This window comes from Pectinophora gossypiella, chromosome 27 (genome assembly GCF_024362695.1).
Source record: "Pectinophora gossypiella chromosome 27, ilPecGoss1.1, whole genome shotgun sequence".
In the NCBI taxonomy this organism is placed as follows: Eukaryota; Metazoa; Arthropoda; class Insecta; order Lepidoptera; family Gelechiidae; genus Pectinophora; species Pectinophora gossypiella.
This window is the reverse complement of record NC_065430.1, coordinates 5,885,700-5,913,071: the sequence shown is the minus strand read 5'-3', so window position 1 is coordinate 5,913,071 and position 27,372 is coordinate 5,885,700. Positions and strand designations below refer to the sequence as shown.

The 27,372-nt window shown below is 42.0% G+C and overlaps 1 protein-coding gene across 1 annotated transcript; it reads right to left on the bottom strand.

Annotated features, from left to right (window-relative positions):
* Positions 1 to 645: 645 nt before the first annotated feature.
* Positions 646 to 27,372, bottom strand: LOC126378854 (modular serine protease-like). Its single transcript, XM_050027317.1, has 15 exons — positions 27,131 to 27,372; positions 22,304 to 22,355; positions 21,626 to 21,736; positions 20,308 to 20,370; positions 19,786 to 19,902; positions 18,674 to 18,808; positions 17,675 to 17,855; positions 17,173 to 17,249; positions 14,970 to 15,178; positions 12,575 to 12,787; positions 5,861 to 6,022; positions 4,429 to 4,550; positions 3,133 to 3,309; positions 1,182 to 1,341; positions 646 to 873 (listed from the first exon to the last, which is right to left on the bottom strand). Exons 1-15 carry the CDS (start codon positions 27,162 to 27,164, stop codon positions 677 to 679), a joined length of 2,010 nt encoding a protein of 669 aa, XP_049883274.1. The 5' UTR covers positions 27,165 to 27,372; the 3' UTR covers positions 646 to 676.

Below are 27,372 nucleotides of genomic sequence, written 5' to 3'. Positions count from 1 at the left end.
TTTGTTATAGTAGCAACTGCCTGTCTGACCTTCCTACCCGCAAAGGGAAAACCAGCCCAATTAGTTGAGTCACATACCCCCGAAACGCATTAAATGTATATGCGCTTAATGTATTCAATTATGTAGGTACTTTTTACACAATAAATAACTAAATTTTATTAAAAAAAAAAACTATCAATTGTCAAATACTTCAATCCACGTTCATCCCTGGTTTATTTTTTATTAGGCAGCTAAATTACTCAATTGTGTACCAATATTTTAAGTTTATTTTTATTTTTTTAAAGAACGTCTAGGGCCCTGTGCCGAGGTTTTTCTTGCAGCTTCTTTTCCCCGGCTATACAGGTTGTGAGAAGCTGCAGTAGTTTTAGGCGGATGAGACGTTCGTTATGTAAAATTGACGATTCAAAGTGTAACTATGTTACCTACTGAATAAATATATTTTTGAATTTGAATTTTGTCGTTCAGCGGGCTTAGCACCGTAAGCGCGCGACTCTTTCTCGCCTCCACACGTCACCCGTCACTCTCTCACAGTACAGCACAGAAAGAGACAGATGATCTCTGTCGCGGCGAGGAGTCGCGTGCTTACGGTGCTAAGCCCGCTGGTTTGGAGGGAGGGAGGGAGGGAGGAATATAACAAATGACAAGCAACCAGTACAACTCTTTTAATCATTTGCGCTTAAAGGCGAGCGAACTCCTTGATGAAGTGTTCGTGTTTGATGAGTTGCGTGAAGCTGGTGAGGCTGAACTGGTTGCAGGCGTGGTCGTTGGTGGGTGCCGTGGACACGATCCCGCGCAGGTAGTACCGCTGCTTGCCCAGCGCGCTCTCCGCGAACACCAGCCCGCCGCCGCTGTCTCCCTTGCACAGGGCCGTGCCTGAGTAACAACATCATCATCATCACCAGCCCATTAACGTCCCCACTGCTGGGGCACGGGCCTTCCCTATGGATGCATAGGGAGATCGGGCCTTAAACCATCACGCGGGCCCAGTGCGGATTGGTGGTTATTAACGACTGCTAATGCAGCCGGGACCAACGGCTTAACGTGCCTTCCGAAGCACGGAGGAGCTCGAGATGAAAACTTTATTTTTCCGGCCTTTGCGAAAGTTGCTTAACTTCAACAATCGCAGACCGAGCGCGTTTACCGCTGCGCCACCGAGCTCCTCAACTTTTGTATGTACTTACCGTTAGTGAATCCTGCGCAGATCTTGTCACTTGTTATGTATTCTCGGAAGTTGGGCGGGATCCTGTTGATGCACTCGTCGATTTCCACGTAAGGCAGGTCCACCACCTTCAGTATTGGGGATGCGTTGGCATCTTCACCTGTCAAACCCCAGCCGGCCACCTGTGAAAAGTCAGAATTAATATTCTTCTTCTTCTATCGTGTGGGTTGTGAGGTGGATTACCAACCCCATCAACCCTGGTGTCAGGGTTCCTATTGAGCCGCCATCGGCCTCTGACATGACTCATGTAATGACTACGTACTTACATCAGTAAGTAGTAACCGGGACCAACGGCTTAACGTGTCTTATCATCTTACTTTCGGACAATCAGGTGATCAGCCTGCAATGTCCTAACCAAACTAGGGATCACAGAGTATGTCTCCACCGGGATTCGAACCCGAGGCCTCCAGATCGTGAGTCCAGCGCTCAACCACTGGACCACAGAGGCCGCTGGTGTATACGTATTAATCCTTATTCTATGAACACGGCACACGATAACCAATAAGTATACATTCGACAGTCTTCAGTTATGCTACATAACGTCTTTCATTGCGAGGTAACACAAGCGTTAGCTGTGGTTGCACGATACCAAAGAAGCAATGAATGACGTGTAAAGATTTAAGTCGCGTTTCCAATTGGCAGCACTTGGCGCGCGACTTGTTGCCGAACATGTTGCAAGTTACTGCGCAACTTTTGTTTAACAACGTTGTCTGTCTACGCATCTACTACACGTCCGTCAACAACATGTTGCCAGAGGAACTAGTGTTGTTGCGCGTCACGTCTCCACTCGACAACAATTGATGCTCAACTAACGACGCTCTGTAAACCAGGGCTGCCAGATGAAAAAAAGGCATGATCGTACGTCAACTACAAAAAAATCGTATTCCAAGGAAATTTTGAAATAGATAGTACAACTTAAAAGTTCAAAGTTTTTTATGAAAAATGAGAATAATTCGTTAAGAATCTGAAAAATAATAATAATAAATAAATAATAAAATCAATCATCAAATAATCATCAATCTAAATCATATCTTTTTTAATTTCTTCTACACTTGTGATTAAAAAATGCCTGCAGCGTTGAAAAAAATCAAAGCTGCCGGAGGAACACATTTGTTTTATTACGAAATGTTGCCAGGTACCGAAAAATCGTACACTTTCCGTACGATCGTAGTCTTGCGATCGTACATGAGTAGAAATGCCAAAAAATCGTACGAGTACGATTTAAATCGTACATCTGGCAGCCCTGAAACAAACAAGCCGCCCAACATGTTCCGCTTCAGCTGGCAACGTCGCGCGCTGTTGTGCAACGTTGCCGTTATGTTGAGCGTTACGAGTTGCCAGTGGATACGAGGCTAGATAAGATTGCCTAATATATTAATTATGCTCGTTTTTTGCATATTTCGGTCCCGACGACCCGATTACTCTCGCCATAGAGGCGGCCAATCAGCTCGCGACACCAAACACTTCAGAGCCGCGATACCGACCCCACCGGCATGGTCGACGATTTCCCTCATTCAGCGCTTATCGCTATTGACCCATCGTCGATTAATTCTTTCAAATATTCTTCCTCTCAGACGACGCCTTGAGCCGAGGTTCGCGCTCAACTGGCCACCCTCAGGCCTGTTGTCTTAAATTGTGTACCAGGTGAGAGCCCTCAGCGCTCCTCATTTGTCCGGCCAAGTAGTTAATGCCATTTGCGGCAAATCTACAATAAGTCACGACAAATAAAATGCATATTTCGCTCCCAATGGCTACGTTGCCGCGGAATTTCTCTATAATAAGGACTCTATGTGGTTTATTTACCGGGTGAGAGCCCTCAGCGCTCCCCATTTGTCCGGCCAAGTAGTTAATGCCATCTGCGGCAAATCTACAATAAGTCACGTCAAAAAAAAAAGAAAAGAAATGTGGCTTACCTTTCCAATGTTGTCTCTCGTGAGCTGTTTCCTATCGAAGTTCACGTCAAAATCGACACAAACGGGTCTGATGAAGGTCTGGTATTGAATTGCTGCCACAAGGATTATAATGGCGATGTCCTCCTGGAAGTTTGCGGCGGCACCCTGGAACCTCTTCGGGATTTTTATATCACTGACCTGGAAAGATCATTTCATTTCATTTAAGTATTGCCTTAAATTGTGTGATACAGATCTTAATGTAAATAATAAGTACTTAAATAACATAACACAATTTTACCGACTGGGCGTAGCAAACACAAACATACATACATACACAAACTCACGCCTATTTCCCACCGGGGTAAGCAGAGACTATAGAATTCCATTTGCTTCGATCCTGACACACTTCTCTTGCTTCCTTCACATTCATCAATCGCTTCATACACACACGCCGGTTCAGAGTAGATCGTACTAAACCTTTTCTAAGGACATCTCCAATTTGGTCATCGTAAGTCCTTCTCGGTCATTCTCTGCCAGCCCTACCATCAACTTCAAACACCAAACAATTTATAATTTATCAGAATACAGTTATAAAATCAATTAAAAACATTTGTCCAGTATAAAAAAAAAACATTGACTCCATAAATAAATCATTATTATTGTTGACATTTGCAAACGCTTTTCAAAAGCAAATAAAGAGTACTTATTTCTATTTCTATCAATTCCCTCGGCGGAGGAGGAGGCGCTTGACGCGGTCCCATGGGCGCTGGGCCCGCAAGGGCATCCGCCGGCGGGGACGCGGTTGTGTGCAATTGCGTTCTCGTATCCCCGCCACACGGCGGCAAGGAGGAACACCGTTGGGTTTTAGTGGGTATACCGGGTGGCGACACCCGGGGAGTCCCACATAACCACGTCCCCCACCTTTTAATTTCTTATTCTCCCTCCGTGCTCCCCATTTGTCCGGCTAAGTAGTTAATGAATAGAATAGAATAGAATAGAAATAGTTTATTATGAAAGGACGCCACACACAAAAAGAAAGACAACAATATCATATCTTATTTCCACTAAAACAATTATAAAAAAGCAAGAAGGATGTTAGTCGAAATAATCATAAGGTGGTGGTGGACGTCCTGAGATAAAAGGGCCTCACTCAGCACAAGTCGCGGCGCGAACCACGACGCTGGTATTATGTGGACCCTATTGGGTGACGCACGAACATCGGGTTCCATAAACTGTTACATAATGCCATTTGCGGCAAATCTACAATTAAGTCACGCCATAAAACATATCGCATCGCATCAGACTTGTGCTACTTACGTCGAATTTCTGGGCTCCGACGTCCATTTCATTGTTCCAGGGACGATACAGCTTGCCGACGGCCACAGCGTAGTTGCGAGGCGGCAGCTGCCGGTCCAGGTCCGTCCAGAAGCAATGAGCCGCTGGTAGGTATGTTAAAAAAATATGTATTTCGGAGAACTTGGTTAATTGTTTGTATATTTGATTGATTGTATACTGCAACTATTAATTTGATTGTATACAAACATACATACATACATAAACTCACGCCCGTTATCCCTAATGGGGTGGGCAGAGCCACAAGTAATCAAAGACAACTTGCAGCCACTGTTGATACGACGTCGTAAGCTGGATATGATGAACCGTATGGTGATAAGGGATCAGCCTATCGCCCATAACATTAGTCCATCATGTTAGAGGACACAATCCCTCTGTCGGTTTTTACGACATGCCCGGGAAGACAAGCAGCTGAACGTGTTCTATGTTTTTTATTTGCTCCCAGAACAGCATAGAAGCAATTGTATACAGAAACTATTATAAAACCTCTAACATAATGTTCAATACGTCTCTGTAGTCACACACCCAAACGCAACATACACACACACCTCTCTTTCTCTCTCCCCCCCCCCCCCCCCCCCCACACACACACACACACAATATCCCCTTACACATACATACACATATTACTTCATCATCATCAGCCGTATGACGCCCACTGCTGGGCATAGGCCTCCCCCAAGGATCTCCACGACGATCGGTCCTGCGCTGCCCGCATCCAGCGGCTTCCCGCGACCTTCACCCATTACTTACTACATACTTAATACTTCTATTGTTACATGTCCTTTTTATAATTTAAAATTTTGTTGTATTTTCGTCTTGATCTTAATATCTTTTAAGATTGTTCTAAATGTTTTAGTTTCTAAAATTTATATGTCCTATCATTCTTAATATAATTTTTAACTATATTATTCTACTAGTAAGTCAAGTTTCCACCGGACTTGATGTATAATTTTATTCTTCTTCTTTGCGAGTCGATGGCGATCGATACTAATTTTATTAATTTTAAGCGAAAATTGTATCTCATTGAGCCACTGCGATACAGGGTGTTCCCTAGTGCAGGGCTCGCTGTTAACTGTTTAAATCGTACCTTGTTTGAGTAATAAAGAATTTTATTATTATTTTATTATTGTTAGGAGGCGTCCTCTAACATGATGGACTAATGTTATGGGCGATAGGCTGATCCCTTATCACCATAAGGTTCATCATATCCATCTTTGGACTTCGTATCAACAGTGGCTGCAAGTTGTCTTTGATTACTTGTGGCTCTGCCCACCCCATTAGGGATTACGGGCGTGAGTTTATGTATGTATGTATGTATGTTAGGAAAAAATAACTTAAAACACCTATACAGGGTCTTTTAACTGGACTATCACGGCTTCTGTAATAGACTTACCAGATATGACGACGTTGGTGCTGACGATGGAGCCTCCACAGATCTGCATGTAAGGAGTAGTGGTCTTCCGGTATATGCCGGCGTGCCAGGGCAGCTCCCCCTTTTTGGCGTACCTCCCACCAATGATCAGCTTCTCGCCTTCCGGGGTGACTCGGCCGCATTCTAAATGAAATAGTAACATAAGAAAGAAAAGAAGAAGAAAGAAAGAAACACTACTACTACTATTTTCTTATTTTATTTTTCTTTTTATTATTGTTCGTGTCATTATATGTTTATTGCACCAGCCCGTGCTCCAATGCATTAACTTCTTTCACCCTAAGGTTGCCTGGCAGAAATTGCTATTTAGCAATAAGGCCGCCTATTGTACTTATGTTTTTATTCGTATGTTTATGTCCTTTGTATATGTCGTTGTGCAATAAAGTATTATTGATTGATTGATTGATTGAGAAACAATATTTATTCGACATACATTATTGTTTTAACATTATTAATACAAAATAATACAATTATTTAACAACAGCCTCCGTGGTCTAGTGGTTAGAGCGTTAGGCTCACGATCTGGAGGTCCGGGTTCGATTCCCGATGGGGACATTGTCGAAATCACTTTGTGAGACTGTCCTTTGTTTGGTAAGGACTTTTCAGGCTTGAATCACCTGATTGTCCGAAAAAGTAAGATGATTCCGTGCTTCGGAAGGCACGTTAAGCCGTTGGTCCCGGCTATTAGCCGTAAAAACACCTTCACCAACCCGTAGTGGAGCAGCGTGGTGGAGTATGCTCCATACCCCCTCCAGTTGATTGAGGGGAGGCCTGTGCTCAGCAGTGGGACGTATATAGGCTGTTTATGTATGTTATGTAATACAATTATGAATGTATGCCGAAACGATTCGACCTCAGCATAATGCCATAGCCTAGACTATGACGCTGGTTTTCAATTGGAACCGGTAAGGTAATCAGGTAACACATTAAACAAAAAATAGCCATAACTAAAATTTATATTTACTAAGGCATGCATGCATGCTAGATTGAAAACGTCTTTCATGTTTACGCGGTTTCGATTTTTTCATACAAATGTTTCTTCCCACTAACTCCCGTTTCCGTAGGAATTTTGCAATATCCTGTTGCAACTAAGCTTTAAGTTAACTAAGGTACCTGCATGCCAAATTTCAAGCGTCTAACTTAAGCGGTTTAGATTTTTCATACAAAAGGATTTTCCCGCTAATTCCTGTTCCCGTGGGAATTCCGGGAATTCCTTTCTTAGTGCACCTCTACGGTACCTAAGCTACGTCCCTTCCAAATTTCAAGTACCTACGTTTAGCCGTTTAGGCTGTGCGTTGATAATAATATGTCAGTCAGTCAGTTTCTCCTTTTATATATTTAGATACAGGATGTTAATGTTGTTTGTAAATGTTTGTTTCCTTTTGGTGGTTGCCTGGAAGAAATTGCTCTAGAAGCAATAAGGCCGCCCAAATTGTACTGTATTCATGTGTTATGAGTGATGTCTGATTGTCGAAATTTTAGTTCTGTACAATAAAGTATATTTGATTTGATTTGATGTTAGTGACATCGTAACGAATACTGAGGGGGATGGTTCAGACCATGATCCTGAGTTAATATCAAGTGGAAATGTCCGTCGCAAAATTCATGACGTTTATTTACTTATTTTTTAAATCAATTCTATACTTTTGTGATGGAAAATTTATCATAATATTAACTCGGAAAAATTAGCTGAATCGTCCCCCTTAGTATTCGTTACGATGTTATTTATACCCTATACAAGTACGTATGGGTGTTAGTGACACCGTAACGAATACTGAGGGGGATGATTCAGACCTTGATTCCTCTTGATATCAATTCAGAATGATGATCATAACCGTATCGACCCTCAAAGTTTTCGTTACGATGTCACTAACACCCTGTTACTATGCACCTCTGGCTACCCCTTTGGGGTAGTAGGCGTGATGTTGTGTTTTGTAGTTATTAGTATTTAGAAGTTAACACAGTTAGAAGGTAACAGCTTCCGTGGTCTAGTGGTTAGAGCGTTAGGCTCACGATCTGGAGGTCCGGGTTCGATTCCCGTTGGGGACATTGTCGAAATCACTTTGTGAGACTGTCCTTTGTTTGGTAAGGACTTTTCAGGCTTGAACCACCTGATTGTCCGAAAAAGTAAGATGATTCCGTGCTTCGGAGGGCACGTTAAGCCGTTGGTCCCGGCTATTAGCCGTAGAAACACCTCCACCAACCCGCATTGGAGCAGCGTGGTGGAGTATGCTCCATACCCCCTCCGGTTGATTGAGGGGAGGCCTGTGTCCAGTAGTGGGACGTATATAGGCTGTTTATGTATGTAAGTATGTAGTATTTAGAAGCTAAGTAACACTAAGTCGTTTTTTTTTGTACTCTCTATTTATTTATTTTTTTAATTTCTTGTGCGGGTACTAGCGTTTCACCGATCGGCGTGGGTTGAGAATCAGTGTTGCCCTCTGGGTAAATTTTCACTGAACCCTGGCCTTTTTGGTGAGCTGCGACTCTCATATAATAATAATAATAATAATAATAATAATAATAATTTATTACATAAAAGCTTTACAAGTATTTAAAAACTTAAGTTAATCTTATATACAAACAAGCTTGTGAACAACAACCTATATAATTAAGTTCCCTGCCATTCACACTAGGCGACCTGTGTTGTGAATGTCAGTGGTTCAGTGTCGGTGCAAATAGATTGTAGGTGCTGCTGATTAGTTAATAAGTAGTGATGTGCAGTGCATGGGTATTATGATTATGATAATTATATATTGTAGTTACATGTATTTATTTATGTAAATGGAAAAACGATCTATATATATTTTAGTGTGTGTGTGTGTGTGTGTGTGTGTGTGTGTGTGTGTGTGTGTGTGTGTGTGTGTGTGTGTGTGTGTGTTGGTTGTATGTGTTTGTGTGGGTTTGATGTCTTTAGTGCGTATATAGTAATATTTTATAAAAGTATTTCTTCTCTTTTACTGTAATCCAGTGTCTGGAGCCAACATTTTAATTTCTTTTTAACGTCATATCTATTATATACCTTTATGTTTTCCAACTAAATAATTAATTTTAATGTGTGTATATTTTAATGTTGTAAATGTATATGTGTGTCGTAGGTTTTACCTGAATAGACTTTTTTATTATTTTTTTTTAAGCTTTTACAAGTAGGTAATATCAACAGGACGGTAGGATAGGATTGCAAGAAAAACTAATGTTAATAAACAGTAAAAATATTTATTTTACTTAAATACAAAATATAAATAAAGATAACGCAGGCTAAAAAGGCCACATTGAAGCAATTCATCTAAAAAGGCAATATTGCTATTTGACTTCATCTTACTTTCGGACAATCAGGTGATCAGCCTGTAATGTCCTAACCAAACTAGGGATCACAAAGTGATTTTTGTGATATGTCCCCACCGGGATTCGAACCCGGGACCCCCGGATGAGCCCAACTCAACCACTCAACCACTGGACCACGTAGGCCGTTAATATTAATATCATTTAAAATGTAACACAATATAAAAATTAAGTAATCAAAATAGATGTTTTTATATTGCGACTTTTATATGCGCAAATATCAAATTGCAATATTGCTTTTAGTCGATTTTTTAATGTGGCGTTTTAACCCTTCTGGTACAAAATCCATCCTGTTAACATTACAAACATATAAAAATATATCAAAAATAAGAAGTAAATATACAATATTATAATAGAAGTACCACGCGTATTCATAAATATATTAACTCAAAACTTCCTCCACTGGACTCGGCCTCAGCTGAGTATTTTGGTATTCTAAGTTAACATTGGTGCTAATTCCTGTAAACATCATCTAATTTTAAGTTATACCTGGTCTGTAATTTTCTTAACCGCCGAAAAGGCGCACCATTTACGTCCTCGACTTGAGGACTTTACTCACTGGAGTCGAGCATGTCCTGCCAACATCATCACCAGCCCATTAATGTCCCCACTGCTGGGGCATGGGTCTTCCCTATAGATGGATAGGGAGATCCGGCTTCAAACCATCACGCGGGCCCAGTGCGGATTGATGGTTATTAACGACTGCTAATGCAGCCGGGACCAACGGCTTAACGTGCCTTCCGAAGCACGGCGGAGCTCGAGATGAAAACTTTTTTTTTGTGGTCACCCATCCTATGACCGGCCTTTGCGGAAGTTGCTTAACTTCAACAATCGCAGACCGAGCGCGTTTACCGCTGCGCCACCGAGTTCCTCACTGCTGCCAACATAATAATACGAAAATCATGACGTCATGCCTCCTCACTGGAGTACACTCGAGGTAAGGTTGAGGCGACGTCTATAAATACAGATTTTAAGCCGAGTTCAAGGTCTTTCTTAAGGTCGCCTGAGAACGAAGTCGCGGACGGTTTGAGTTAACATCTTAGAATACGTGGATGTAAAAATATAAAATGTAACAGTAGATTATTACTATTTGTGTTTTTAAACGTAACCAAATGCACAAAATATCTTTACAATTGTCATTGTAAATAATTTGGCTACCTAGTAGCACGGCACCCTCAAGTCGCGCGCGACGCGATAAATAAATCAAGTTCATTGGTTACGCGATAAAAACCCGATTCTTGGCTCATTTATCGCGTTATGCGCAATATGCGAGTATTATATCGTCGTAAGGCCCGGATTTCCAGACACAATAGTTAAACAATGGGATTAGTACTACTAGTAGGGCCGTGGGCCTTAGGAGGATATAACTGTTAGAATTATTTTGGCTGTACTACTGATTTCGAAAATAAAAATATTTAAAAATATTTTATTTAATTGAAACAATATAAATTCCCTGTAGTTTTAAGGAAAAATAAAAACAAGTTTATTTTTCTTTTTAGCCTTCTATGCCTGTCTTTGGCTGAAATAATACTTAATTAAAACTAATGCTTTTATTAATAATAGGAAAACTTATTGCTTGCTCCGCACAAAGCCAAGAAGGTGGAACAAGGGAACCTTTTTTTTGGACGGGACTTTTTGTAGATTTGCCGCAGATGGCATTAACTACTTGGCCGGACAAATGTGGGGCGCTGAGGGCTCTTACCAGGTACAACGTTTAAGACAACAGGCCTGAGGGTGCCCAGTTGGGCGCGAACGTCGGCTCAGGGCGTCGTCTGAGAGGAAAAATATTTAAGAGAATTAATCTACCCTAGTGGGTCGATAGCGATAAGCGCTGATTGAGGGAAATCGTCGACCACGCTCGGTCGGTAGTGGAGGTCCTTAAGTGTTTGGTGTCGCGAGCTGATTGGCCGATTGGACTTTTGCAGCTTATCGTACATAAGAAACTAATCGCGTAAGTGCATCCAAAGGAGAGTGACACCTTCTCCTCTTCCTCCTTGATCGATGTGGTTGGCATAACAAACATCCAAATAAAAGAAAAATAAAAATCTAAACATATAATATGCGAAGGAAAATTCTACTTGATATGAACTCAAGGTCATGAGCTGAATAACCCTCCTCAGTATACTTAATTATAAAAGTTATACAGCAACATCTCTATCTTTTTTGGGGGACGTGGCCTGCAAAATCCCTGATTGTCCCTTTGCTCCTTTCCCTGGCTTTGTGTGCATTATTCAGTATGCTTAGGTATATAATATATTGTTACTACTAATGATAAATCTATTTCGGTAACTAAGCAACAGCCTCCGTGGTCTAGTGGTTAGAGCGTTAGGCTCACGATCTGGAGGTCCGGGTTCGATTCCCGATGGGGACAGACATTGTCAAAATCACTTTATGAAACTGTCGTTTGTTTGGTAAGGACTTGTCAGGATTGAATCAAGAAAGAAAGAAAGAAAAAAACAATTATTACTTCCGGACACCACAGACACAGACAGACAAACATTACATTCAAAAAAATCACCTGATTGTCCGAAAAAGTAAGATGATTCCGTGCTTCGGAGGGCGCGTTAAGCCGTTGGTCCCGGGTATTAGCCGTAAAATCACCTCGACCAACCCGCAGTGGAGCAGCGTGGTGGAGTATGCTCCATACCCCCCCGGTTGATTGAGGGGAGGCCTGTGCCCAGCAGTGGGACGTATATAGGCAGTTTATGTAACTAAGTAACACCTGATTCTAGCTTTAGGACGATCTACGCTTTCAATCATATTTTTTTTACGCTACTTTTTGTAGATTTACTTACCGCGTATGGCATTATCTACTTGACCAGGCAAACTTGGCTGAGGGCTCTCACCCGGTACAAAATTTAAGACAACAGGCCTGAGGGTGCCCAGTTGGGCGCGAACCTCGGCTCAGGGCGTCGTCTGAGAGGAAAAATATTTGAAAGAATTAATCAACCCTAGTGGGTCGATAGCGATAAGCGCTGATTGAGGGAAATCGTCGACCACGCCGGCGGGGTCGGGGAATGTAGTGTCTGTGTAAATAGGTGTCTTGTATGAAGTGTCGTGTGCTTTAAGAAAGGTCGCCAGTGAATTTCCGTTTGTCTTTCTTTTTCAAATTAACTTTGTTAGTTTCAATAACGACGCTACTATTATTGATGTTAAGGTTCACGGCAGTGGGCCTTCCCATCCTCCAATCAGATTCATCTATATCCGAATTCCAAGGCCGTTCAGTAGTCACAAAGTCCATATCAAATATCGGCACTGAGTAAGTGAATCCGTCGACGTGTATTTCTACTTTATCCTTGATTATAACGGTTATGCTAGTGCCATTTTTAATCAAACCTGGATTGCAAATCGCTACGTAGTCCCAATTGCCGTCAATGCAGCGCATGTTGTTGAGGACCCCGGAGAAGTAGTAGTTGGGGGCCCTGCAGACGGGCCTCACTGTGGTCCCTGAGGGTTCCTGGTCGTTGCACGGCCGGGTCCCTTCAACGTTGTTCGCGTTCACCAAGCAGTAGTACTCGACGCTCGGGTGCGGCTTGAGTTGGCAGAAACCTGGAATTGATTTGGGGATTTAGTATTATTTTTTATTGGGGGGGGAGGAGGGGGGATTTTGTTAGAAATTGGCCCCGATTCCTGGAGACACCGTCTAATTTTATTTTAAGTTATATCTGTCATTTTCATATCCGTCGAAAAGGAAAGGGACGGATGATTCACAGCTCTTAATTTTAGGAAGAATGAGTAAATGAACGTGTCAGGTTATTGACTGATGTAAAATTTTTAGACGGTTGGTTTAGATTTGTGCTTAAAATTGACGTGTGTTCCATAAATTTTATGCTTGTCGATTACCCGTCCCTTTCCTTTTCGGCGGATAAGAAAATGACAGATATAACTTAAAATAAAATTAGATGGTATTTACAGGAATTAGCACCATAGACCGTGTATGCATCACCCTTATAAGACCATAGATTAATAACATGACTTTTTATGTAGACGTATTGTCTTTGCTCTGCTGTCATTCCTCCTTTTTTGCTCAATGTCCGAACCAACTAGTCGACTCTTACGCCAATTTTATTTACGTGATTGTATCGTAAAATATCGTACAAACAATATTGTAATCTCCAGTTCCCTAAACGTTTATTACACGCAGATCAGCTTCATCAGCATATTTGTATTTTTATTTCATCAAACCAATCGCCGGTCCACGATTTACCTCGCCACAGATTTAAACTTATCGTAAAGATGACACCATAGCTATTTTTGCTGGTCAACTAGTTATTGAACTATTCTCATAAACACTTATTATTAAACACATATGGCAACATTTTGTCTATTCACTCTGTGATTCGATTGACATCTGTCATTCCGTTCTCTTTCTACTTTCCGGTTAACATGTTTGTCTGGTGAACATTAATACTGTAACGAATCCAAATATACAGGGTGCTAGTAACATCGTAACGAAAACTTTGAGGGATGATTGGGACCATGATTCTGAGATGATATCAAGTGGAATTTTCCGTCGCAAAAGTATGGAACAGAAAATAACTTAAAAAAAAAAACAAAAATTTTCATTGAAAATTCCATTTGATTTCAACTCAGAATCATGGTCTGAATCATCCCCCTCAGTATTCGTTACGGTGTCACTAATACCCATACCTACTTATATGGCTACAGTATGTACTTGCGCGGGGTGTAAGTGACATCGTAACGAATACTGAGGGGGATGATTCAGCTGATTATTCTGAGTTAATATCAAGTGGAATTTTTCATCGCAAAAGTATAGAATTGTAAATAATATAAAAAAAATCATGAATTTTGCGACGGAAAATTCCACTTGATATCAACTCAGAATCATGGTCTGAATCATCCCCCTAAGTATTCGTTACGATGTCACTAACACCCTGTATATTAGTAATTAATAATTAATCTAATCTGCAAATATTATTTATTGTGAACGTATTGTTGTGCCTCGGATCATATTTGAGTAACACAAAGATTGTTAATAAATCGCTGTCACACGAACCTCGTTGTTTTAATACTAGTTAGGTCCGCCAGATTCAGGCCCGTCAGAAATGGTGGAGCGCCAAAATCAATCGAGACTGGTCCACCCTGGCCGCTAACTAAAACTTCTTCAGGTTAAATTGCGGCCACATAAAACTCACACCGAGTGGATTTAATTAGGTGAATTTCGGTGGCCGTAAACTAATGAAATAATTTTGTATTTTAAGGGGCCGCAAGGTGGTTCCTAAATATTTTACTAGGGCCGCTACCGATTAGATTCAACATGGTGTAAGGAGACCAGCTATGCTCAATCCTATGACAAGCCGCCATTGCTAGCCCTTTGATGAGTTAAGTGTTACCATCAAATTGGTACCTCCAACTGTTCTGTTTTTATTTAATTACTATTATTTGTCACATATTGTATAAAAATTATTAAAACTGTACATAAATCATTTACTAAAAGTACAAAAATTCCTTTTAAAGTAAATTAAAGACATTGGACGTGGGTAATTTATTTTTTACGAAACGGCAACGCAGCGTCGGATGACGTCAGCTGGGCTAACCTTGAAATGCTAGCTGTCAGTTTTTTTTTTGACGTGACTTGATGTAGATTTGCCGCAGATGGCATTAACTACTTGGCCGGACAAATGGGGAGCGCTGAAGGCTCTCACCCGGTCAGTTTTGAGCATACCTGGCCTTCTTATACCATGAGATTAGATATAAAACAGGTACTCACGAACACATTCGGGCAACCCGACTCGAGACCAAGATCCCTCGAGACAATAGAGACTGCTCTCCCCGACGACTCCGTACCCTGGGTTACAGGTGACGTTCAGTTGGAAGGAGGGGTACCCTTGTCCCGGGGACGGGTTGGCCACCCCCCCTACTTCGTACTTCCCATGGGCTGGGTATGCAGGCAGCACGCACTTTCCTGTCGGTGAGGGTCTGTGGAGAAATGGGTTGTGAACTTGACTTCAGCGGTTCAGAGTAGATCGTACTAAACTTAAGCCATAGCGCCATAGTCCTCCATAGCCCCAGTAGCCCGGTCCACTAACCCCCAACCCAGTAGCCCGGTTCCCTTGTTCCTATAATCTGCAATAGTCCTACACAAATCAGAACCGGATTGTCTTTGGGTGCACTAAGCTCCCATAGTGCTTTATATTTCTATTTAATGTCCTCTAGCCCTCAAATCAAATCAAAACACATAATAACGGGTTCTTACTTACTTACGGGGATGAGACTCCCGATATTTCGACACTGTTGCAAGTGGAATTATGGATCTACCTACTCCACTCCAATCTCATCAGTCATCCCGTGATCATGGCACTTGCAACAGTGTCGAAATATCGGGAGTCTCATATCCCCATTTAAACGCGGTAAGAACCCGTTATTATGTGTTTTAATTATGATAATAACCGCGTAAACTTAAAACAATGTATAAATCAAATCAAATATACTTTATTGCACAGAACTAAAATTTCAACAATCAGACATAACACATGAATACAGTACAATTTGGGCGGTCTTATTGCTCTAGAGCAATTTCTTCCAGGCAACCAACAAAAGGAAACAAACATTTACAACTTGGATGCGGGATGGTGCAACAAAAAAAAATATAATAAATACTTAAAAGTAAAACTAAAGTTAATATAATAAATACTCTATGCCCTCGTTGACAATTACTTCCCCACAATATCCCAGGAAGAGGAAATGACTGAAAACCAGCGCTGGATGGCGCCATAGCATGGCTCCATCACAGCACAAGCTGAGCCATTTCCTTTTGCCCGTATTCGTAATATTCATAATTACCTAGTTCTTCTATGCTGTTCTGGGGGCAAATAAAAAACGTAGAACACGTTCAGCTGCTTGTCTTCCCGGGCATGTCGTGAAAACCGACAGAGGGATTGTGTCCTCTAACATGATGGACTAATGTTATGGGCGATAGGCTGATCCCTTATCACCATAAGGTTCATCATATCCATCTTAGGACTTCGTATCAACAGTGGCTGCAAGTTGTCTTTGATTACTTGTGGCTCTGCCCACCCCATTTGGGATTACGGGCGTGAGTTTATGTATGTATGTATGTACCTAGTTCTTATAGCAAATGTGAACTGTTACTGGCAATAAATTTATTTTATTCTTATTCTTATTATTCTAGTGCATACAGGATTAATCGCCGGTTGCTGTCACGCCACATTTAGATTTAATTCTTCGGCCCCACGCCTTCCAAAAGTCCAGGGCTCCATAGGCCCGAGATATGGAAACGACATATGCATAATAATAAGACACTTAATTGCAAGAAATTTACTAAAGGCGGCCTTATCGGTAAGAGCGATCTCTTCCAGACAACCTTCGGCAGAGGATGTACACTTGTACATTCCATCTCCGGACAACTAGGCGTCGGCGGGCATTTCATCCTTATGTTGTGGATATACCACTAATCCGCACTAAACGTTTCTCCTTTTTGATACGTACAGCGAAGGTTTGGAACTTCTTCTATCGTGTGGGTTGTGAGGTGGAGTACCAACCCCATCAACCCTGGTGTCAGGGTTACTATTGAGCCGCCAAAGGCCCCTGACATGGCTCACGTAACGACTACTTACTTACATCAGTAAGCAGTAACCGGGACCAACGGCTTAACGTGCCTTCCGAAGCACGGATCGTCTTACTTTCGGACAATCTGGTGATCAGCCAGTAATGTCCTAACCAAACTAGGAACCACAAAGTAATTAGTAGTTTAGGGTTGGAACTGTCTGCCGTCGTCTGTTTTTCCAACTCGTCATAATCTGAGAGTCTTCAAGGCTGGAGTTAATAGGCATTTGCTAGGTAAGCGTGATCCACCCTCGACCACAACGTCACTTACCATCAGTGATTGTGGTCAAACACGAGCCTATATTATTAAAAAAAATCTACTATTGGTTACAGACTTAAATAATTACCTTTGAGTGACGACTGGTGTTATAGTCCTGTTGCATAGTTCAGCTGACTCATCCGACCCATCTGCACACTCTTGAATCTGTTGGATGAAATATAGACAAACATAATTAAAACACATACTTAATAACGGGTTCTTACCTCGTTTAAATCAGGGATATGAGACTCCCGATATTTCGACTTCAGATGGTTCCGAACATTCCGATATCAAATACATAAACGGCAAAGAAAGAGGGTAGACAGATATATTTACCTACTCCACTCCAATCTCATCAGTCATCCCGGGATTATGGCACTTGCAACTGTGTCGAAATATCGGGAGTCTCATATCCCTACTGTAGACGCGGTAAGAACCCGTTATTATGGGTTTTAATTACTGAAGTAAGTAAGTCGTTACATGAACCATGATGGCCTTTGGTGGCTCAATAATAACCCTGACACCAGGATTGATGAGGTTGGTAGCCCACCTCACAACCCACACGATAGAAGAAGAAAGTGCTAACTTACCCCATTGCAGTCTGATCCTTGGTCGACACAAGCACCATAAGCGCATTGGAAGAGATACGATGGGCAGGTCTTCGAGGCGCATGCGCGAACTGTCTCGTCGCTACCATCAGTACAGTCTCTAACACCGTCGCAGTGTGACGCCGCTGGTATACTCTCGCCGTTCGCACATTTGAATTGCCCTCTGCGTAAGAAAGAGATAAATATATTTACAAAGAGAAAATTAAAACCGAAAAAATCTGTTATGACTGAAACTTTTTAAAGTTTTCTTCTTTCCGATCTTTAAGGAATAAATATAACACTATGATTTTGCAGTTAAACGCGCAAAGGGTTATAATGTAAAAATACAGGGTGTTAGTGACATCGTAACGAAAACTTTGAGGGATGATTCAGACCATGATTCTGAGTTGATATCAAGTGGAATTTTCCGTCGCAAAAGTATGAATAGGAAAATAATTAAAAAAAAACACAAAAAAAAATTCATGAATTTTTGACAGGAAAATCCACTTGATATCAACTCAGAATCATGGTCTGAATCATCCCCCTCAATATTCGTTACGGTGTCACTAACACCCATACCTACTTGTATGGCTACCGTATGTACTTGTACGGGGTGTAAGTGACATCGTAACGAATACTGAGAGGGATGATTCAGCTGATTATTCTGAGTTAATATCAAGTGGAATTTTCCATGGCAAAAGTATAGAATTGAAAATAATTTTAAAAAACTAAAAAAAAATACATGATTTTTGCGACGGAAAAATCTACTTGATATCGACTCAGAATCATGGTCTGAATCATCCCCCAAAGTTTTCGTTACGATGTCACTAACACCCTGTATAACCGAAACAATATGTTAGTTTACTCAAATAGTAGGTACTTATGGGGAACTGTCAAAATTTAAGAACACTCAACAGTAGCGACACCTGATGGGAGAAATAGGTAGATTTTCCTCGATGTGGCCTTTTTAGCGCCCTAGAAAAACTTGACCAGGCAACTCACCTGATGTCCTCTGGCTCGTTTCTGCACCTCGGCAGGAGTTCATCGGAGTTGTCAGCACACTCCTGTATTCCGTTGCAGGGCGCCGTGCCGTCGACGCATGCGCCGTATGTACATCGGAACCAGTTGTATTGACATCTGAGACACACATGACATAAAATATAAACTGCCTATATACGTCCCACTGCTGGGCACAGGCCTCCCCTCAATCAACCGGAGGGGGTATGGAGCATACTCCACCACGCTGCTCTAATGCGGGTTGGTGGAGGTGTTTTTACGGCTAATAGCCGGGACCGGCTTAACATGCCCTCTGAAGCACGGAATCATCTTACTTTTTCGGACAATCAGGTAATTCAAGCCTGAAAAGTCCTTACCAAACAAAGGACAGTCTCACAAAGTGATTTCGACAATGTCCCCATCGGGAATCGAACCCGGACCTCCAGATCGTGAGCTTAACGCTCTAACCACTAGGCCACGGAGGCTGTTGACATAAAATAACATATTCCAATTAGGGTCAGAGGTGCATCCATCGCAAGATGAACTTAAGGTGGTATTCATAAACTAATCTCAGCTGAGACTGCCCTCAAGATCATGCTCAAGTCCCTGTTTTTATACAAGAACTGTCACATTGACATGATCTTGAGGGCGCAGTCTCGAAGCTGAGATTAGTTTATCAACACCACCCTAAGCACCCACACCTCACCGAGTTTTCTGTTAGAACAACGGGATAGGTGAGCTGTATCGCCGTCTATAATGGTCGAGCCAAGTGAAAACTGCACATAAGATAAATTAATAACTCATTGGTGCAAATCTGGTACCGAGGTTTGAACCAGCGCTCCCCGATTGAGAAGCAAGTGTGTATCATAAAACCATAGCGACTATTATCTGTGATACAATGGTAAGTTATTTGATTCATTTACATCCAAGCGGAACCCTTGATTAAAGTGGAACCATGGTCAAAGTGGAACCATGGTTAAAGTGGAACCATGGTCAAAGTGAAACGATGGTAAAAGTGGAACCCTAGTCGAAGTGGAACCATGGTCAAAGTGGAACCACGGTCAAAGTGGAACCATGGTAAAAGTGGAACCCTGGTTAATGTGGAACCATGTACTCACTGCGACTTCCTGCAGAGCGCGTGCGTCTCATCGCTCCCATCAGGACAGTCTACCACCCCGTCGCACTTCCCGTCAAAATTGATACACGACCCGTCTCTGCAGCGCCACTGCGTCTTTCTGGAACCAACACATTGACCCTTTATCTTCTCTTTCCCTCAGCGCTTCTTCTATCGTGTGGATTGTGAGGTGGAGTACCAACCTCATCACCCCTGGTGTCAGGATTACTATTGAGCAGCCAAAGGCCCCTGCCATGGCTCATATAAGACTACGCTCTTACATCAGTAAGTAGTAACCGGGACCAACGGCTTAACGTGCCTTCCGAAGCACGGAGGAGCTGGAGATGAAAACTTTATTTTTTGTGGTCACCCATCCTATGACCGGCCTTTGCGAAAGTTGCTTAACTTCAACAATCGTAGACCGAGCGCATTTACCGCTGCGCCACCGAGCTCCTCCATGATAATTACGTTGAATAAATGATTCTGATTTCACAAAGAGTAATGAATGGTAATCGAATTTACGTACCGGCATTGCTGAGCCTGTCTTCTCGACCGGGTAAGTATTGTACTTCTCGATGGTAGGTGACTTCTGTAAAAACAATAAAATCATCATCATCATCAACCGTACGACGCCCACTGCTGGGCATAGGCCTCCCCCAAGGATCTCCACGACGATCGGTCCTGCGCTGCCCGCATCCAGCGGCTACCCGCGACCTTCACCAGATCGTCGGTCCACCTTGTAGCGGGCCTACCCACTGAGCGTCGTCCGAAAAACAATAAAATACTGAAACCAAATTGAGTGAGTCTTCTTCTATCCGCCTATCTAGGCCGCCTGTTGTGCTTTTCTGTATATGTTGTCCTTATCTCTGTATTTTGTGTCCATTGTGCTCAATAAAGTATTTTATCTATCTATCTATCTATCTATCTATCGTGTGGGTTGTGAGGTGGATTACCAACCTCACCAACTCTGGTGTCAGGGTTACTATTGAGCGGCGAAGAGCCCCTGACATGGCTCATGTGACGACTACTTATTTACATCAGTATGTAGTATTTTTTTTTTTTTTTTTTTTATGTACTTATGTAGTAACCGGGACCAACGGCTTAACGTACCGACGCACGGATCATTTTACTTTCGGACAATCAGGTGACCAGCCTGTAATGTCCTAACCAAACTAGGGATCGCAAAGTAATTTTTGTAGTATGTCCCCACCGGGATTCGAACCCGGGACCTCCGGATCGTGATCCCAACGCTCAACCACTGGACCACGGAGGTCGTTACGGAACTTTATGCTGAGAATAAGGAATCATCATCATCATCAGCCCATTAACGTCCCCACTGCTGGGGCACGGGCCTTCCCTATGGATGGATAGGGAGATCGGGCCTTAAACCATCACGCGGGCCCAGTGCGGATTGATGGTTATTGGCTAATGCAGCCGGGACCAACGGCTTAACGTGCCTTCCGAAGCACGGAGGAGCTCGAGATGAAAACTTTTTTTTTGTGGTCACCCATCCTATGGCCGGCCTTTGCGAAAGTTGCTTAACTTCAACAATCGCAGACCGAGCGCGTTTACCGCTGCGCCACCGAGCTCCTCAATAAGGAATAATACTACGTAAATAACGGATCTTAAATAAGAGAGAAATTAGTGCCGTCTTTCACTTACTGGCGCTCCCCATTTGTCCGGCCAAGTAGTTAATGCCATCTGCGGCAAATCGACAATAAGTCACGTCAAAAAAAAAACAAACATAGAAGTTTCGTTTTCAAATTCGTTTTCGGCCGATATTCGGTTTCGGTTTCGGCCTATAAACCTATTTTCGGTCAGTCACTAATGATCAGTGTACATACACGCTCCCAAGGCAGCCACTTTCGTCACCGCCATCAAAGCAGTGCTGGTGTCCATCGCACACTGCATCCAAGCTCACGCATGCGCCGTCCCCGCATTTAAACTCATCTAATCTGAAAGCACAAGAACGGGTCGTGTACTAGCTTCAAGATGAATACTTAAAGTACTTAAAGGTTGCCTGGAAGAGATTGCCACTTAGCAATAAGGCCGCCTATTGTACTCATTCTATTTCTCTTTTGTTTTGTATTTTGTTTTTTCCTGTTTGTGCAATAAAGTATTTGTTATGTTACTAAATAAATACAGTGGGGTTAAAATGGCCACATCGAAGTTTCGATTCTGCTGCCCACCACCCAAATCCCCTGGTAGTTACGGCTTCCGAATACATCCCGCTTAGGGACGGTACTGAAAAGTATCGGCAAAGTAGCCTACTTATATACGTCCCACTGCTGGGCACGGGCCTCCCCTCAATCAACCGGAGGGGGTACGGAGCATACTCCACCACGCTGCTCCACAGCGAGGTTGGTGACGATTGATACATAAACATACATAAACTCACGCCCGTAATCCGTAATGGGCTGGGCAGAGCCACAAGTAATCAAAGACAACTAATTGATGAATTGATTGATTGTTGTGATGATTGATGATTTTATTTATTTATTAATGATATTAACATGACATACCTGCAAACATTTTCTTCATTTTTAACTACAGCTGATAAAACGGGATATGAAGCTGTAAAAAAAAACAAAAGTGTTAATTACAAATTATTTATAAACCCACAAATATACTTATCTAAAAAAAAACTATTTATAAACTTACTTAAAACTCACTTAAGCTATAAAACTTTCCCTTTAACCAGAAAGCAACTTGGTGAACCACAGGACATTTTTTTTTGACGTGACTTATTGTAGATTTGCCGCAGATGGCATTAACTACTTGGCCGGACAAATGGGGAGCGCTGAAGGCTCTCACCCGGTACAACGTTTAAGACAACAGGCCTGAGGGTGCCCAGTTGGGCGCGAACCTCGGCTCAGGGCGTCGTCTGAGAGGAAAAATATTTGAAAGAATTAATCGGCCCTAGTGGGTCGATAGCGATAAAAGCTGAATGAGGGAAATCGTCCAACACGCCGGCGGGGTCGGTTTCGGGGTCCTGAAGTGTTTGGTGTCGCGAGCTGATTGGCTGCCTCTATGTCTAGAGTAATCGGGTCGTCGGGATCGTATATTACGTCCTTCGGACGCCGATACTTTTCAGTACCGTCCCTAAGCGGGATGTATTCGGAAGCCGCAACTACCAGGGGATTCGGGTGGTGCGGAGCAGAATCGAAAAAACGTTTTGAAGCTAATTTCAGCCATTGGGCAATGGTTGGCAGAATGGTGTCTATAGGAATTAGCGCCATTGTCTGGTTATGTTGACAATTAAGAGTGTAGACCTTACGATCGTTATTATAGTAGAAGTAAATATTGACAAGTCAGTCGCAGCTGACTTGTATATCGTCTGAATAATGTCCTTCTCCGAATCACAGGAGTATAGTGAGTCAATATAAAAGGAAACAAGTCAACAAAAACGTGACGTTTCGCCATATTCGTTATTTCCTATAATAACAAACTAATTAGCCATATTCAACCTTAACCAGCGGTAGGTATTGTTTGTTACTGCTATCTTCCTCTAACTTGCACCTATTAATTACTTATTTCATAACGACTCTATAATTACAGAAGCCATTTTCCTTAATTTAAAACAGTAAAGGAAACGGAATAACTTGTAACAAATTCTCGTTATACGTAGGTACAACTGGGCACCCTCAGGCCTGTTGTCTTAAACGTTGTACCGGGTGAGAGCCTTCAGCGCTCCCCATTTGTCCGGCCAAGTAGTTAATGCCATCTGCGGCAAATCTACAATAAGTCACGTCAAAAAAAACGTAGGTTCGGTCACGAGTACTAATATGTATACACTTTGAAACCATGTCACATTAACTTTTTTGACAAACAAAACCGTAAGTCTCATTAAATGTCAAATAAGATAGTGCGACAGGGTTCTAAAGTGGGTATATGATATGTGGAAGAAGCGTGTGCTCGATGGACGCGACACTCATGACCACACCTGGTTTGACACACTGGCGAGCAGGAGAATGAAACGCCATCAAACCGACAACAATCCACCAGTTGGAGACTTCTCCTGCAGAGTGTGCGGTAGAGTTTGCCGCTCTAGGATTGGCTTGCACAGCCATGAAAGAAAGTGCATTTCTTCGAGGCAATGACGTCATAAATCGTCTGAAACAGACGTATAAGGCCAATGATGATGATGACATGATATTGCTCATGACTGTACCAAGGAATTGAAGAAAGAGGTTCGAAAGGCCCTAATGCGCATTTTGTATTTTCTTGTACTCCTGCTTTTTTTTTAGATAGCATTAACTACTTGGCCGGACAAATGGGGAGAGCTGGGCTGCCACTCGGTACAAAAAAAAAGACAACAGGCCTGAAAGTGCCCGGGCGCGAACCAATGTCCTCAGAGATAGAAAGGAGGTCGTGTGATTTTGGCTTAGTCTCTCGCGCATTTTTAAAAGACCTAACTGTTTATTGTTGAAACGTATTATTTATGATCTGTGGTATTAGCCGCATAATTTCTAAGTCATTATTTTTGTTACGTTTTTAAATTTTTCAGGGTTATTATTGAGCCGCCAAAGGCCAAATGGCTCATGTAACGACTCTAACTTACATCGGTAAATAGTAGCCGGGAGCAACGGCTTAACGTGCCTTCCGAAGCACGGATCACCTTACTTTCGCACAATCAGGTGATCAGCCTGTCATGTCTTAACCAAACTAGGGATCACAAAGTGTCATTGTTTTTTTGTGAGTGAAAGTGAACCCTGACACCAGGGTTGATGGGGTTTGATAATCCAGGTTAAAAAAACCCACACGGTAGAAGAATTTTTCAGGTATCTTCTTTCTTTCTTGTTGTTTATTGCTGCATCGTTACTGAACGATGATTCTGCCAATGTCAAAGTTCCGAAGAAAACTGTTTATAAACGTAAATAACCGGCTTTATGTAAGATAGATTCTTCGATTCAGGTATCTTATTGACGTACTTAACTTATTGTAGATTTACCGCAAATGGCATTAACTACTTGGCCGGACAGAAAGTTTAAATTTAGATTTCTGTTTAAAATAAAATCTTTTTACCAACACGCTTCGATAATTTCCGGATTTTCAAGTTTCGTCACTAACACGCTTATGAGGAAAAAACGAATGAAACAGCAGATGTTTTTACCCGATTCTAATTGTTGACAAAAAAATATAAGTATCATTTATCATAATAATAATTGAACACCGACAAGGATATAGTATTTTTGATAATATTTGAAAATAAATCTGAATGTTAGAAGAATTTTTGGGGTTATTTTATTTGTTAGGGGTGTTTTTTCCTAAAAACGTAGCATGGAAAATGCTGCACCGACAAGAACATGGCTCATAAATTGATGATGATGAAGGGGAATTTAAGTATCTACTCCGACCATTGTCTTTTTGTGACTCATTAAGAACATATCATATATATTATATTGGGCGGAAGGCAAGAGGGAAACCACTGCCCTATTTTTCCCTAAAAAAAGTAGCATGGAGAGTATTTTACAGAAATGCTGCACCGACAAGAGCGTGGCTCTTAAATTGATGATGATGAAGAACATATCAGGGGGATTAAAATGGCCACATCGAAGCAATTCATCTAAGAAAGCAATATTGCAATTTGACATTTGCGCATATAAAAGTAAGTGCGCAATGCAAACAAATGTCCAATAGCAATATTGCTTTCTTAGATGAATTGCTTCGATGTGGCCATTTTAACACTCCCGGTTACGTTCCCAAAACAATATACAGATGGCGCTGTAAAGAGTTGCCTTCGTTTAACCTTCTAATTTCATGGATCATTATCACCAGCCCATTAATGTCCCCACTACTGGGGCACGGGCCTTCCCTATGGATGGATAGCGAGATCGGGCCTTAAACCACCACGCGGGCCCAGTGCGGATTGATCGTTATTAACGACTGCTAATGCAGCCGGGACCAACGGCTTAACGTACCTTCCGAAGCACGAAGGAGCTCGAGATGCAACCTTTTTTTTTGTGGTCACCCATCCTATGACCGGCCTTTGTGAAAGTTGCTGAACTTCAATCGCAGACCGAGCGCATTTACCGCTGCGCCACCGAGCTCCTCAATTTCATGGATAACCAGACATTTATGCATCTTTTATCTTTGTTTTTGGGTATAAATGATGACCCTTGTTATTACACCCAGACACAACACATCTTTCATCCATTTATTCTGATCAAAATAAAGAGAAGCAATATAGGTAGCAACATAATACTGTACCATATTCTATACTATACCATATACACAAATATATCGAAACGGTTTCTTAAATTGTCTTGACCCGGAATAGTATCCAGGTCGTCTAGTTTTTAGGATGTTCAGTCATCGCATTGGTTTTTTGGCTCACTAGTGTTTGTGCTCCACACCACCCAAATCCCCTGGTAGTTGCGGCTTCCGAATACATCCCGCTTAGGGACGGTACTGAAAAGTATCGGCGTCCAAAGGACGTAATATACGATCCCGACGACCCGATTACTCTAGCCATAGAGGCAGCCAATCAGCTCGCGACACCAAACACTTCAGGACTCCGATACCGACCCCGCGGCGTGGTCGACGATTTCCCTCAATAACCGCTTATCGCTATCGACCCATTAGGGTCGATTAATTCTTTCAAATATTTTTCCTCTCAGACGACGCCCTAAGCCGAGGTTCGCGCCCAACTGGGCACTCTCAGGCCTGTTGTCTTAAGCGTTGTACCGGGTGAGAGCCTTCAGCGCTCCCCATTTGTCCGGCCAAGTAGTTAATGCCATCTGCGGCAAATCTACAATAAGTCACGTCAAAAAAAAATATTGCCCCACTAGTCGGAAATTAAGTAATGTATATTTACCCTCATAGCAAATTCTAATGATTATAAGTACCATCGAATCTCCCTAGCTTTATCCTGTTTTTCACAGGGTTAGCTTACCTAACCTGAAGATTTAATTTCGACAGGACCGGTTCTCTACAGAAGCGACTGCCCGTGTGACCTTCCAACCCGCGAAGGGAAAACCAGCCCAATACAGGTTAGGACACACGGGTTTCCTCACGATGTTTTCCTTCACCGCTGAGCACGTGATAATCATTTATAATCCAAACAAATTCGACAATCATTGGTTTAGGCCCGTGCTAGATTCGAACCTGCGACCTCAAAGTGAGAGGCAAGCATTCTACCAGCTAGGCTACCACGGCTCCATGATAATAATTATCTTACTTATAAATAAACGTGCATAATAAAAACTTACTTTATACAAAGATAAAATTTGGGTCGTTATAGTAAACACTTTAATTAAAAAGCCCGCGTTTCATATCTTTATTAGAAAAAGACAAAGTGGCATCGATAAAAAACCTTTTAATTTAAAAACTATAAAAAAAAAACTCACCGAATACCGCTAAAAAGCACAAAAACAATATCATAATTATCACTTTTATAACCAATTCCTTATTTAAACATCACTTTATATTATTATTTTCGCTTTCAACATGACTTAAACGACACAACTTATTTCTAAACGGAAGACTAGTTCGAGTAATGGCGTTATAACTTGTAAACTTCGCTAAAACAACATGATTTCGTTTTGAGGTAAACAGTGTCACTGAGTGAGCAAGCGTTTGAGGAGTTAGT

Bases quoted from the DNA above. Each gene is read 5' to 3' on its own strand.
- LOC126378854 (XM_050027317.1), bottom strand. From the start codon at position 27,164: ATGATATTGTTTTTGTGCTTTTTAGCGGTATTCG. The intron at 19,903-20,307 runs GTACGTAAATTC...TGTTGGTTCCAG, and splicing joins AGACAGGCTCAGCAATGCCG to AAAGACGCAGTGGCGCTGCA. The intron at 17,250-17,674 runs GTAAGTTAGCAC...TTCATCCAACAG, and splicing joins AAGGATCAGACTGCAATGGG to ATTCAAGAGTGTGCAGATGG.